General features: G+C 42.7%; 1 protein-coding gene across 20 annotated transcripts in view; it reads left to right on the forward strand.

Annotated features, from left to right (window-relative positions):
- Nucleotides 1-15,516, forward strand: part of cacna1c (calcium channel, voltage-dependent, L type, alpha 1C subunit) — a 367,076-nt gene that overhangs the window by 120,352 nt on the left and 231,208 nt on the right. For 11 of the 20 annotated variants that reach the window (XM_037537555.1, XM_037537559.1, XM_037537552.1 and 8 more), the window contains exon 3: nt 6,290-6,395. In XM_037537555.1, the coding sequence (XP_037393452.1) occupies nt 6,290-6,395 (106 nt within the window). Of the gene's footprint in view, nt 1-6,283; nt 6,396-15,516 lie in introns of all 20 variants that reach the window. The other 9 variants (XM_037537542.1, XM_037537573.1, XM_037537538.1 and 6 more) reach the window with 1 other exon arrangement.

The raw sequence follows: 15,516 nt of genomic DNA on the forward strand, positions 1-15,516 counted from the left end.
GTCACTAGCAGAGAGACTTTCTCTAGACAGACTGAGCTCTTCTGGTAAGTCGCTCTGGATCAGAGCGTCTGCTAAACGCTGGAAATGGAAATCAATTGATCTCAGAATGGGAAATATTAGACACATCGACTAGATGTAAGATCTTCATTTGACAGGACCGTTTTTTGAAGTGCATTTGCATTTTTGTTTGTAAAGAGGAGACACTTCATAACCTAGATATGAGCTACAGACCCAGTGCATGAAATAAATAAACCCAGAAAGCAGTGATTTATAAATCCACTTTAACCCGCAACCTGAAAGAATCTGCAGTCAAGCTCACAACAGTCTCACCAGGAGAAACGACGTTTATCCACTAGATTTCCGGTCATTTAACTGGAGATGATCTATTAAAAATATTAGCTGCTCATCTTAGTAATTAGAGGAATAATGGAATATGGTGTAGGATTCGGAACAGAAGAGTAAATCCGGAGCTCTGCTGTCCTTCCTCGGAGCGCCTCAGCACCGCACTGCTTCGTTTCCGCCCTGTCAGCGGCGTCCGCAGTGCTGATCTACAGCCGTGTTTATCTAAGCAGGCCTGCGTTAGTGTGGCCTTGTAATTCTTCATGTGGGATTCTGAGCTCGTGCTCTTTCGTCATGAAGTGCTGAATGCTGGAGACCCATAACTCACGCTTTTCCACGGAGCGCATCTAGAACTCAACCCTGGTCCAGAGACCTCAGTTCAGCGCCGCCGCTGTCGTTTACGTTGGGAGTTCAGTGATTGACCCAGTATTTTAAACTAAACAAACCATCTGTGGCCTTTAAAAGACAAAAATACCAGTTCAGTTTTCTCACTGAAGAGTATGAAGAGTAACTTCATATTATGAAAGTGTTTTATTCCTTTAGCGGATCATTTGACTTTTTATGGAAATTTCTTCTGGAAATAGGTTAAAAAATCTTACAGCAGCCTCGTTATTAGAGACATTAGACATGTTAACTACATTAAACATGTTCTCCAGGGTTCTTTAGTAAAGAAAATGATTCTATATAGAACCATGAACACTGTAAGAACCCTTCGCATGATTAAGGGGTTCTTCATCCCTTAGTTCATCACGCTGACGCAGAATGTGCTGTGGATGGTTCTATATAGAACCATTTTGACAAGGGTTCTATACAGCACCAAAAGAGTTCTTCTATTACAACAAGCTTGCCATTGTAACAACAGAAGAACCCTTTCTGATGCTGTATAGAACCATATGCAACAATCTGAGGAATGCTTTTGTGATGCAAAGAGCGTTTAAAAGGGTTTTGAGTGTTCATGGTTCTATATAGAGCCATTTTCTTCACTAAAGAACCCCTGAAGAACTTTTTAGTAAGGTAGTATAAGAGTGGAAGATTTTAATGTTTTGCAGCGCAGGCTGAAGTTCCACATGTTCTTCCCAGCGGAACCCGCTGGTTACTGTAGTGTGGCTTTAAATGAGACGCCACTGCTCCCTTAAAATCAACAGCCACCCAGACAGTCGTATCATGGTTCTTAGTTCTAAGTGGCAATGAGAAAAAACGTGTGTGTTTTTAATTAAGGCTCGTTTTGTGACGGATGCCAAAGCCTGATTTTGCCTTATTGCAGTCTCGGTCGTCCTGGAGGAAAACAAACACGCTGAGAATCCTCAGTACTGAGCTCAGCCGTGATGGATGATGTACACAAACCCTGTACCTGAGTTAAAGTAGAGACACCAGGTAAAATATTCCTCCAGTAAAAGTAGAAGTTCCTCCCTTTAGACCTCCACTTGAGTAAAAGTACTAAAGTATTTCCCTTCAAATGTACTTAAGTATAAAGTAAAAGTACTAAAAGAGGAATTCTGGCTCTGATGTCCTGTTATCATTTTTATAACCAGACTGGCTTCATGAACTCATTTCAGGTGAAAGTCCTCCAGCGTCTCTCTTGGTAAACCAGTCTTTTAATAGAACGTCATTAATTAGTGACGCTGACGTCTATTAAAATGATCAGAAGCACAAAACACTGAAGGTAAACAGTTTCCATCAGGGAGAACCGAGTGGCTCTGAAATCACTTTTTACACACAAGCAAAGTTTCAGTTTCAGATTTATTTACAACTTAGTTCCAAGTTTAAGTTGAATAAAAACTGGCTTTAAACTCAGGATCACAGATGAGCTCCTTTACTATGTTGATCTGTAGGCGTCTGTTCATAAACATAAACCAGCCCAAACTCATTTACTATAAAATGAAACGGTGTTTGTAGAAATTCAGAAAAAAGCCGCGTCAGTCTCGACTGCATATGTGGACATATTTCTATATTGAGCTCTATTTACACAAAGTTAGGTTAGTTCATCATTTATGTTGAACAGACTCTCCCAAAGTTTTACGCTGCTGCGCTGACGTTGAACCGCGTGCTGCACTGGGTCGGTATGACCAACAGGTCAAAACCAGCTCTAAACAAAGTGACCGCTGGGCCCTGATTGGTGCTCTGGCTTTGCACTTCTTTCGTTTTGACATGTTACGTTTTTATACACACGGAAACCAAAAGGAACGACAGATTTCTCAAAATGTAGGAGGAAAAAGTCGGATATTAGACTCTGAAATGTAGTGGAGTGAAAGGAAAAAGTCGCCCAGAACGGAGAAACTTCAGTACAGAGACACCAAAAATACTAAAGTACAGAAACTAATTACATTTACTCAGTTACTCAGTTACTCAGGTACTCAGTTACTCAGTTACTCAGTTACTCAGATACTTGATAATACATTATAATTTGAGTGAACACAGGAGGTGGAGCTCTCAGAGGAGTTACTCTGAAAGCCCGTGACTTTTTAAAGTGGGAGTATCTTTATTTTTGAGGCCTGAGCTGACGATGCAGGTCTGACACAGCAGAGAGCTCATAACCTTTGGTGGCGATGAGGAGCTACAGCAGAAATGAGAAGATAAGTCCAGAATAAGAAGCAGACCAACAGTGACCTTTAGAGCTCCGTTCCAAAGGAGGCGTTCAGTCTTCACAGCACTTGTGATAAAGCTGCACACGTAGTTATTAATAACAACGATTAGTTCAGAAATGTGCAGTTCACGCGAGTGGGTGGAGCTGGATGATCCAGGCTTGTTTGAGTAATCAGGCATCTTCATCTTTATTGTAATTGTAAGTCGTCATTTGATCCAACGAAATTCATCCTGACATCAAGCTTTTTACCTTTAATGGTCCATCACTTTAACCTAAACCAGTGTTTTCATGGGGCAGTCGTGGGCTGGAGGTCAGGGAATCCGGCCCTGTGACCGTAAGGCTGCCGGTTTGATCCCCTGAGCCGACAGTGCGCGTCTGAGGTGTCCTTGAGCAAGACACCTAACCCCCAACTGCTCCCCGGGCGCCGTGGATAGGGCTGCCCACCACTCTGGGCAAGTGTGCTCACTGCCCCCTAGTGTGTGTGTGTTCACTAGTGTATATGTGCAGGGGTGAAATTTCCCCGCTGTGGGACTAATAAGGGTCAGTTAATCTAATCTCATTACTTTTATTCAGATTAATTCAAACTGAATGAATGATATGAATAAACGATTCTTTCATTTAAAACTAAGTTGAAACTATTTTGATTGCTTGTTACCACAAGCTTGAACAGGTGAACCACCATAGATGGAATCTTGGCATTTAATATTTCTCATGTTGAGACTCTTGAAGGCTTATTATTAGATTATTTAACTTATTTGTAGACATATTAATATTCAGATAGTATCTGCTAATATGGTGATATTTTACTTGACAATTCTTTAAAACAAGGAAAAAACTTAATCATATACTGCAAATATATCTTAGCGAGTGAAAATGTTAAAAATAGTGAATATCTAATATTTTGTCGTAAGAACTTTATAACAGTATTTGACTTTTTTCTAGACATTTGAACTTATTTTAATTAAGGTTCTAGTGAGTGTCGTGTTCTGTTGGCAGATCATTTCTTGTTTTGAGAAATAATGAAGATAATTTTATTGGTTTAAGGAATGATGCTTAAAACAAATAAAATTATCTGCCAATGGAATAAAAACACGTTCCTAAGATAAAATGACTTAAAATGTCTAGAATTTAGTGAAATAACCATAATGTTCTCACAACAGTCTCATGATGAGAAATATTAGATATATTAATGTTTAAGATGATTTCACTTCTGCAGTGTGTAAAAACAGTGCACTCATTAGTGCAGTAGGTGAAGGGTAGAAGTGTATGGTTTGGAACACAGCCTTAGATCAGCCAGTGAGACGTGTTCAAGAGTCCAGCATCTCCAGGGTCTGAGTACGGCTCTGCTGTGCTGCTCGTCAGCTGCCCAATAATGGAAAATGTCCAAGAGAACATTTTTTGGTGTGGTGATATTTATATTTACGCCGTTTGGCTGACGCTCTCATCCAGAGTGACTTACAGTTTGATCATTTTACACAGGCAGGTGAAGGTGGTGTTGGGAGTCTTGCCCAAGGACTCTTATTGGTACAGTCTACAGTGTAGAAGGCTGAGGTCTTACCCACTACACCAACCACCCACTGTATACCCACTACACTATACACTACACCCACTATATACCCACTACACCAACCACCCACTGTATACCCACTACACCAACCACCCACTGTATACCCACTACACTATACACTACACCCACTATATACCCACTACACCAACCACCCACTGTATACCCACTACACCAACCACCCACTGTATACCCACTACACTATACACTACACCCACTATATACCCACTACACCAACCACCCACTGTATACCCACTACACCAACCACCCACTGTATACCCACTACACTATACACTACACCCACTATATACCCACTACACCAACCACCCACTGTATACCCACTACACTATACACTACACCCACTATATACCCACTACACCAACCACCCACTGTATACCCACTACACTATACACTACACCCACTATATACCCACTACACCAACCACCCACTGTATACCCACTACACTATACACTACACCCACTGTATACCCACTACACTATACACTACACCCACTATATACCCACTACACCAACCAACTGCTATATACCCACTATACCAACCACCCACTGTATACCCACTACACCAACCACCCACTGTATACCCACTACACTATACACTACACCCACTATATACCCACTACACCAACCAACTGCTATATACCCACTACACCAACCACCCACTGTATACCCACTACACTATACACTACACCCACTATATACCCACTACACCAACCACCCACTATATACCCACTACACCAATCACCCACTATATACCCACTACACCAACCACCCACTATATACCCACTACACTACACCACCCACTATATACCCACTACACTACAGCAGCCACTATATACCCACTACACCAACCACCCACTATATACCCACTACACTACAGCAGCCACTATATACCCACTACACCAACCACCCACTATATACCCACTACACTACAGCACCCACTATATACCCACTACACCAACCACCCACTATATACCCACTACACTACAGCAGCCACTATATACCCACTACACCAACCACCCACTATATACCCACTACACTACAGCACCTGATATAAATCAGAACTGTATGAGTGCTGCACTCGAGCTTCATGCAGACCTTATGCCATTTTTTAACGACCATCTCAGAAGTTGCGTCTGAATTTCATGGCTTTAAACACTTTGTGCTATTTAGGGATGCTTGATCACTTATGTTGAGCGCCCCCTTGTGGGTTTACAAGATGTAACACTGACTTATGAATCATACTGCAGTGTATTCTACACTGTTTATACACTGTTTATACACTGTTTAAAAAAACAGAGGTTAAATACATGTAAATAAACCACATGTTACAGTATTTCAACACTGCTTTTGTTCATTTACAGGAATATAATGTACATTTGTTGGTTAAATGTTAGTTTGTATATAATGTTATTAATGTTATTGTATATAATTGTTTTATAATCATATTGTAAAATCTTGTGTTTCTAAAAAATTAAATGACTAATTTTACAGTTTTTTCCGTCATTTAGAAAACGTGCTACTGTGAATCATTGAGTGTTGTCTTTTGTGTACTTATTTTCTTTTCAAAAATAATGAAATGCATTTTGATTTTTGGTTAATTTGTAGGCAGAATTCAAATATATTTGGATATTTGACAAACAAACAAAAGGGGAATTTAAATGTGATTTCTGATCCCGTCTGACATCTGAAATCTGTGTATTTCTGTCCATTTTTAGAGCTTCTGCTCTGGTTGTGTTTGATCTTCTCCACCTGTTTCTAGTCCTTAACTCTCCACTGTTCCAGACCCTTTGAAATCATCATTTTGATGACTATTTTTGCTAACTGCGTGGCCTTAGCTGTGTACATCCCCTTCCCAGAGGACGACTCCAACGCCACCAACTCCAACCTGGTAAGAGAGACGGTGCTGCTTTCTTCATCATTCTGCCGCTGCGCTATTGAACCGCTCTGCGCTGATGAACGTGGGCTAGTTTTTATGTCTGTGCCGATGCTGATGGTCCATGAGTGGTGGTGATGAAGCTTAGAATGGACCGTATGGAAGCTCTGAAGACTGCTGCTCATAGATGGTCTGATGCGCATGCTTTGGTTGGGAACAGTCAGTAATATCCTGCATATCTGAGGATATTATTTCGTAGACCCTCTCCTTTATTTCTCACAGTTTATTGACTCGTAGTTCCACTTGTGTCCTCCTCCGTGCAACTGGAGCTTTTAGCATTCACAGCCTCCTCACCAGAGCCGACTCTACCTAATAAGCGGCATAAGCAGCTGCTTATGGGTAATTACTGTAAGATACCCTTATGTTGTCTAATAAGATACTGAAATGGGAAAATTAAGATTAATTGTGTCTCAAAAAAAGAGAAGATTAGGAGAAAAGGCAAAAAGATAAAGGTATGTTTGTTTCATTTTGAGGTTTTGGCCAGAAAATAAGTGGACAGAGAACGCTGGGACATTCTGGACAGAGAACGCTGGGACACCTTTAGAACCCTGTTAGCGTTCACTTATCAGCAACACACAAACATTTTTTAATTTTACACCATTTGTGATCATTGTTATTAGCCTCTAATTTTACAGTAAATCAACAAACACACAGCAAAACTAGTGTCTTCACAAGTAAAATGATCTTAAATATAGTCAATAAATCTGATATTTCTCCTGTTGAGATGGTTGTGAGCTTAATTTAAAACGATTCCACTTTTTTCTAGTCTTTTCACTGTTTTAGGTAATTGTATTAAGTAAAATGATCTCACTATATTGACAGATCATTTAGCCGGTTTTATGAAATGAGCTTGAGACCAGAAAAATGATCTGCCAGTGCAGTGAGATCATTTAAATATCATAGAATTACCTGAAATAAGTAAATAATGACCCAAGAGGGTCGTAGCCCAACACCTAGAACCAGGGTCGAAACCCAGCAACACCTCAGACATCTAGAGCGCTGCTGGTGCTGATGCTGGGTGGGAACGATGGCTTACACTGCGAAACACAGTCCCCAGTGAAATGATCTTAAATCTGGTTGATTGATCTAATATTTCCCGTTTTGAGCTGGTTGAGCACTTATTATAAGATTATATTATACCCTTACAGTGGAAACATTTAAATTTTTATTCATGTGTAATCTGTTGTTAATTTTGTTTATATTTTTATCTTAATTTTTATTTTTTAGGAATATATCGTTATTGTCTATAAAGTAATTACTTTGCTTGTTGGTTTATCTTCTTGTTGCTCTTTTCTTGAGTGCCTTGTTTTCCCTTTGCTGCTGTAGCTCTGAGAAATTCCCCGTTGTGGGATCTCGCTTATTTTCAGACATTTTATTAAGTAAAATTGTCTCACTGTCCTGGCGGATTATGTTGCTGGTTCAAAGCTCATTTCTTACAGCAAGCAAAACTATCTGCCGATATAATGAGATCATTTTACTGAATAAAATTCCTTAAAACCAGTAAAAACAATCTTAAAATAAGCTTAAAACAACCTCAATAAGATCAATATTAGATTTATTGACTATATATAAGATCATTTTACTTGATAAGACTTGATAAGTTCTCTCTCCAACTGCAGAATCGAGTTAGGACCCTTTATTTGTGTAGGAGAGACTCTTCCAGCGCGGACGTGTAACACTGGGGTAATAGTCAGTAAATAAGCCTGTCTCAGATTGTCTGGGTGGCACAGGCTCTTCTGCGACAGCTGCGTCTTTCACAGCTACGACGCTGCAGATTTAACAGTAACAATAGTGAGTACCAATTTCACACTTCAGGCCATCTGCTCAGCTACTGTTCTCCTAGCATATTCTCCAAACGGGACGTGTTTACATTTTGCAGGTTGCTGCCTGCGGTTTGTTCTGTGGATACGGATGCAGTCAGTGCGAAAGCGGCGAGATGCGTTTCCGTCTTTCTGTGGAGATTCAGGTTCACCGCTCCGTCTTGGGGCTTGTATTGGTGCCTGTATATGTTGCCAGAATTGAGACGTCCTGTAGTCGCAGCCAAAAGTGGCGCTTGGGGTGTGTGTTCCTCCACTGCTGGGACTGTGTTACTGCTGTGAGATGCTGTGGAAGCTTCTGAGCCTTCAGAGCGATGGCTCTGTTTCCAAAGCGATGCATCTATCAGCTCACTGCTCTGCATTGTAGTGGTGTTCAACTCCTGAAACATCAATGTCAAAATATGAGTAACGGTTATCATTTGCTTGTGACGGCCAAAAAAAACCATGTCTTAGCCAGTGAAAACATCATAAATATAGTTAATATATCTAATATTTCCCTTTATGAGACTGTTGTAAGAATATTATAAGGTTATCAAACTCATTTCTAGACATTCGTACTTGTTTTAAGTGATTTTATCTTATGAAAGGGAGGGGCTACTACCTATTGACCACGTTTCATGTCTGTATGACTTACGGTTTGATCTGCGCGATTCGTTTTAGGGCAGAAGAAGAAGAAAATCCTGATAATTACAATAGAGTTCCAGCACTTTGTGCTTGGCCCCCTAATCGACCACTGTAGTTTGGCAGTGCCACAGAAATACCTCAGGCCTTTTGGTAAGGGACTACACTGTGGTCTCAGCTGAACTGCCCTAAGATGGATTGATGTCTTAAGTTGTGTCTCGTCTTGAAGACACACAGTATAATTGCTAACTTGTCTTCAGACATTAGTTCCATGTCTCAAGACAAAGACAGTCTTCACTCACACATCTGAAGATGTCTTAAGACATCTGGACATAAGAAAATGTCCCAAGACATCTCGTCAAGACTGTCTAGACATCTTAAGGCATAGTGCTAGCTGAGTATGCAGTTCCATTTTTCTCTATGGAGAGTGCAGGGGGCTCCTGGGAGACCTGGGAGACCTGGGAGACCCCCCCCCAGTTAACCTCTTGGAGTGCCTCAAAATCAAATTCCCTGAAAATGAACTTGTTATTCTGTCCATTTGGGAGAAACAGATGCTCAAATGCAGATTCAGGGACTGACTTCGTCTGAATGGACTCGTTTTAAACTGAGTAAACAGCAACATTGTGGAATGTCCGTTACTGTGTCCGGCTTGTTTTATTTCGGAAGAGTCAGAGCTCAGGTTCGCCTCCATAAGCTGGAAACTAGTGAAGCATCAACAGCATCAATGGCATCCATGCGCCATCAGCGCTTAAACTCCAGGCTTTCTGGAGAGACTCACTAGACTGGTGATCAAAGCTAAAGAAACGCAGCGTCTCTGTTCGACCGCTTCAGCAGCTCCTGCAGTTCAGACAGGCCCAACGTTCACCACGAGGCTGGGGCTGACTACCTGCTCTCCAGCTTCGTACTGGAATTGGCCGTTCCACCTTAAGTAGAGCAGCAGTCAGGCGCCCGAATCTAATGGAAAATGAAAAGCTTCGTACTTTCACCATCACTTTACTGTCTGTCCTGTAAATGTAGTTCAGCTCGGTTCAGTTTCTGTCGTCACGTAAATTCAGTTTAAACGCCGTTGTTTTTAGTTGGCTGAACTATTCTATATATCTATTGTCACAATGTCAAGTTTGTGTACACTAGCAGAACCATTTTGGTGCTATATAGAACCATTTTGAATCAAAAAGGCTCTAAACAGGAGAGCACATTCTACATCAATCTGAAGAACCATTTCACCATGCAAAGAACCGTAGTTTGTATATAGGACCTTTTTGAAAAGGGTTCTACTATTGTTATAATGTCAAGCTTGTAACAGTAGAAGAACCATTTTGGTGCTTTATAGAACCCTTTTCAAAAATGTTCTAAATAGAAGAACACACTCAACATCAATCTGAAAAACAGTTTCACCTTACAAAGTACCACTTAACCATGAAAATGGTTCTTTGGGTGTTCTATGTAGAAGCACTGTCTTTACTAAAGAACCCTTGAAAAAACTTTTTTTGTAAAGTGTAGATATGATGGCTTAAAGCAATCTAGAAGCAGGTGGAACATAAGAGCACATACTTCATCAATCTGAAGAACCTTAAGCCTGAAAATGGTTCTTTAAGTGTTCATGGCTCTGTATAGAACCACTGTCTTTAACAAAGAAGCCTCGAAGAACCATCTACCTTAAGGTTCATTAAGAAATAATGAAGATAATTTTACTTATTTTGAGAAATAATGCTTAATACAAGGGATCAGTCAATGGAATAAGACACTTTCATAATATAAAAGTATTGAAGCAAATAAAGTTTAGAAATAATCTCAGTAATAAAAATCGCAGCAGGTCTCATAATGAGAAATATCACATATCGCTGTAGTCAGAACGAAACCTCGGATCTCCAGAATGGTAACTTTACAGGAGAAGGAAAAACCTACTGTGCTTTTAATGTAAGTCAATGGAACCAGACGTCCTTCCAAGTCATTTTAGGTCATTTCTTTTAGTCCATTCATCATGAAGTTCACATATAATATAAAGGGTAACAGCTATTTTTTAAATAATGTCAAAAAATGGAAAACGTCAAAAATGGAGATACGAGGTTTTCTTCCCACCGCCGTGATATATTAACTACATTTAGGCCATTTTCACTCAGATATCATTTTTTGCTGTGTAGCAACAGGAGTTTGTGGGCGGAGCCTGGGTAGATCGGTTGCTGTATCTCAGGAAGGAACAATAAGCTGTTGTGAATACAGCCTACCGCTCCTCACATATATACTCCTTTACACTCATCAGTGTGGGCTATGAATGGAATCATTCGTAGGCGAGGGGTTGTCATGGATATGGTCTCCTTGGTGATGCTGAAATGCACAGCAACCGTGGTAACCGCGCAACGGCGGCAGACGACCCGCAGGCTGTGGATCTTTCCTCTCTCTCTCTCTCTGATGGAGGCGCAGAGCTGCGCGCGGTTCAAAGCACTTCACTAACACATGGCGTTTAGTGGAAACACAGCTGTTCTCTTCACTACTCACCTCTGTCTGCGCTCTTCTTTTCCTTTTTTCCTCCCTGTTCAAACTCCATGCGGGTCCAGCCAGCGCCTCGCGCTGAATGAATCAGCCTTCGGGAAGTAACGGCCCGGCTCGGCCCAGATCGGCCCAGCTCACTCACTCCATCTGCCACCACACATCCATTCTCACGGACAGCCGCGCCGCCGCTGGGGCGAAAACGCAGAGGAAACGTTAGCGGAGGCCTGAGAACCCCACGGCACTGGGCCTCAGCCAAGCAGCAAGACGGTCAGCTTTAGAGCTCAGTCTTCCAGCAGGAATCTAATAGAAGAAAACCCAGCTCTCGATCTGGCAGCTGAAACGCTGAGAAGTAAATTTAGCTCTTTGAGGTGCAACATGGCTGGAACCCTCCTAGAACAACTGAATTACAAACCAGAGACGCTCTGTCAAAGGAAAGTCCATCGCGGGGAAGTGAGCAGCGTCAAAGCTTTGTAAACAGCGGAGAATTGAATCTCAATGGGTTTCGGTGCGTGAAATCAAGCGCCAGCCTACCAGCACCCCATTTGCATATAAAACACTCCCTAATTCATGCAGGTAGTTTGATAGAGACCCATAAAAGAACAGAATTCAGTGGTTCGTGAACCAGTGGCGGCGTATGTAGGTGGGGTGCACTGCTCCCCCTACTGACCAAAATAACAAACAAAACGTAAGATGGTAAAACCAAATGTTTCAGTAGTAACAGGTTGAGCTCTTATTGAGCTTAGAAACGCAGCCAACCAGCAAACTTGGCTTTGAACAGCTGTTCACACAGAAAATCATCATATTTTTAAGATTTTTCAGACACATTTTCTTCAGAACACTGGGATCTAACTGCTCACCATGTGGCCATGAGGGACAGGGATGCAGCCCCACGTCCTGCTCTGAAATACAGGGTTGTGGCTAAAATAAGCTCCACCCACAGATTATAGCTTAGTTTTTCGGTAATGACACAAAAACATGGGACATCACTTTTTTGATTCTATTAAAAATTAAACTCATGATTAATCTGAATCATTCAACTTCACTTGAAAGATGTTTTTGAAAAACAACTTTAAAAAATACCAACAAATTATTGAGTTGGTATTCAAGTAAGTAAATAATAATAAGTGTAAGTTTAGGGCTTAGGGTTTGGGACAGACCAACAGAAAGTCCCCTATAAATGATGATTTGGTATATATGTTTGGCTTATTACTGCCTCTGTTAATGCGCTGGGTTTAAATGGATCAGAACCTAACGCTCCTAATCATCTAAGATCTGGACTTTATTGTTTTTTACGACCGCAGTTTGAACTAATTCAGGAGAATGGTCCATATAGCAGGCTATCCAATCAGGAACGAGCTCATTTGAGTATATCCCAGGGACTTGTGGGGATCAGGGAGCATGTGGAGGTGTGGAGCTGAGGTGTTTGTGATGGTGTAGTTGCTGTAATCGGTGCCGTGAGGCCTGCTGGATGGAGAGCTGCTCTGCTGCTGAATCCCAGCATCAGTCGGCTATCGCAGTGTCAACCGGTGCGTTTTACCTGAAAAAGGGACTCAGGTGACCCAGGCTCTGGCTCCTGGTTAAGTGCTGTAGCTGTTGGGAAACGAAGGAGAGAACCCCGGTTCTTCAGTTCTTCTCTGTCAGAAATGTCTAAACGCTGTTGTTGGGAGCGCCGCAGTGAAGTCCAGGAAAGCTTGTGGGACTGAAGGAGGGCAGCTCTGCAGGCTGGAAGAGCCAGATTTAGACTCTGAGCAGCTCTGGCGGCTTTGTCTGTCAGAGAGCCGCCTTTGTTCATAATGAGGCCGATGAAGGATTTGGAGTTTAATAAGCTTCGGTTTGTTAGCGGAGAAGAAGGACGTATTGTTGCAGATGTTACTCGGTTTGAGCTTTTGTTTTAATCGCAGATCTCTGCGCCGTCACTAAGGAGACGTCTGCAGAGCCGCTCATCAAAAACAAACCAACATATAAATAAAACGAAATGCATTTTGTTGGAGATTTTAAAACAGACCGCCTCGTCGCCCACTGGTCTGCAGAGCAGGGGTAGTCCACTGAAAATTCAACTTCTCCAAAGGTCCAGATCAACAAACACGAGTGAGTCGTTACCCTTTAAATGGTTTAATATTAATGATTAGTTTAGTCGACTAATGAAAAAAAACATAATACTAGCGTCGGAAGAAAAGCTCGTATCTCCCAAATGGTAACTTTACAAGTCAATGGAACTTTTTACTTTTACTTTTAATGGAAGTCGATGGAAGCAGAATTTTTTCTAAGGAATTTTGGGCCGTTTCTTTTGGTCCATTCATCATGAAATTTACACACACTGTAAAATACTAAGTCAAACATTTCAGAAAATAAGAAATTGTGATATTGAAAATTTTGACACACTACTGCCAGAAACAGTGAGCGTCTGTATCGTTGTGCAAATGTGATAAATGTATTACTTTTATTATATAGAGAGAGAGGCAGGCAGAGAGAGAGAGAGAGAGGCAGGGAGAGAGAGAGAGAGAGGCAGGGAGAGAGAGAGAGAGAGGCAGGGAGAGAGAGAGAGAGAGAGAGAGAGAGGCAGGGAGAGAGAGAGAGAGGCAGGGAGAGAGAGAGAGAGAGAGGCAGGCAGAGAGAGAGAGAGAGAGAGAGGCAGGGAGAGAGAGAGAGAGAGGCAGGGAGAGAGAGAGAGAGAGAGAGAGAGAGAGAGAGGCAGGGAGAGAGAGAGAGAGAGAGAGAGAGGCAGGGAGAGAGAGAGAGAGAGAGAGAGAGGCAGGGAGAGAGAGAGAGAGGCAGGGAGAGAGAGAGAGAGAGAGAGAGGCAGGGAGAGAGAGAGAGAGAGAGGCAGGCAGAGAGAGAGAGAGAGGCAGGGAGAGAGAGAGAGAGAGAGAAAGAGAGGCAGGGAGAGAGAGAGAGAGAGAGAGAGAGAGGCAGGGAGAGAGAGAGAGAGGCAGGGAGAGAGAGAGAGAGAGAGAGAGAGGCAGGGAGAGAGAGAGAGAGAGAGGCAGGGAGAGAGAGAGAGAGAGAGAGAGAGGCAGGCAGAGAGAGAGAGAGAGAGAGAGAGAGGCAGGGAGAGAGAGAGAGAGAGAGAGAGAGGCAGGGAGAGAGAGAGAGAGAGAGAGAGAGAGGCAGGGAGAGAGAGAGAGAGAGGCAGGGAGAGAGAGAGAGAGAGAGAGGCAGGGAGAGAGAGAGAGAGAGGCAGGCAGAGAGAGAGAGAGAGGCAGGGAGAGAGAGAGAGAGAGAGAAAGAGAGGCAGGGAGAGAGAGAGAGAGAGAGAGAGAGAGAGGCAGGGAGAGAGAGAGAGAGGCAGGGAGAGAGAGAGAGAGAGAGAGAGAGGCAGGGAGAGAGAGAGAGAGAGAGGCAGGGAGAGAGAGAGAGAGAGAGAGAGAGGCAGGCAGAGAGAGAGAGAGAGGCAGGGAGAGAGAGAGAGACAGAGAGAGGCAGGGAGAGAGAGAGAGGCAGGGAGAGAGAGAGAGAGAGAGACAGAGAGAGACAGAGAGAGAGAGAGAGGGAGGGAGAGAGAGAGAGGAAGGGACAGAGAGAGAGAGGCAGAGAGAGATACAGAGAGAGATACAGAGAGAGATACAGAGAGAGAGAGACAGAGAGAGAGAGAGAGTAATGAAGGCAGCCTCACTGCCATATTTTAGCGACTCCATTTTTATGTGCTCTCTGGGAAGGAGAGGGTTTTGGAGGAGGGGCTTCAGTCTGGCACACAGAAGTGCTTTGTCACACCAGGGCACAGAAACCATGCCCACCCCCCCCCCCTCTCTCTTTCTCTCCCTCTCTCCCTCTGTCTCTCTCTCTCCCTGCCTCTCTCTCTCTCCCTGCCTCTCTCTGTCTCTCTCTGCCTCTATCTCTCGCTTTCTCTCTCTCTCTCTCTCTCTCTCTCTCTCTGTCTCTCTCTCTGTCTCTCTCTCTCTCTCTCTCTCTCTCTCTCTCCTTTTTAATAGCCCTGTTCTGGTGATAGAGACTGATTTCCAGGTAAAAGGTGGTGATGGGAACCAGGCGTCGCCATGACTACAACACAGAGATAGACATTTTATTTACCATCCAGAACCTCCAGAGAACCTTACAGGACTTAGTAAGGCGTGGGAATGAGATCCTTATACAAGGCCAAGACTTAGTAAGCATGATCTCATTCCTGTGCCTTACTATGCCATGGACACACA

The sequence above is a fragment of the Pygocentrus nattereri genome, chromosome 1, assembly GCF_015220715.1.
Source record: "Pygocentrus nattereri isolate fPygNat1 chromosome 1, fPygNat1.pri, whole genome shotgun sequence".
NCBI lineage: Eukaryota > Metazoa > Chordata > Actinopteri > Characiformes > Serrasalmidae > Pygocentrus > Pygocentrus nattereri.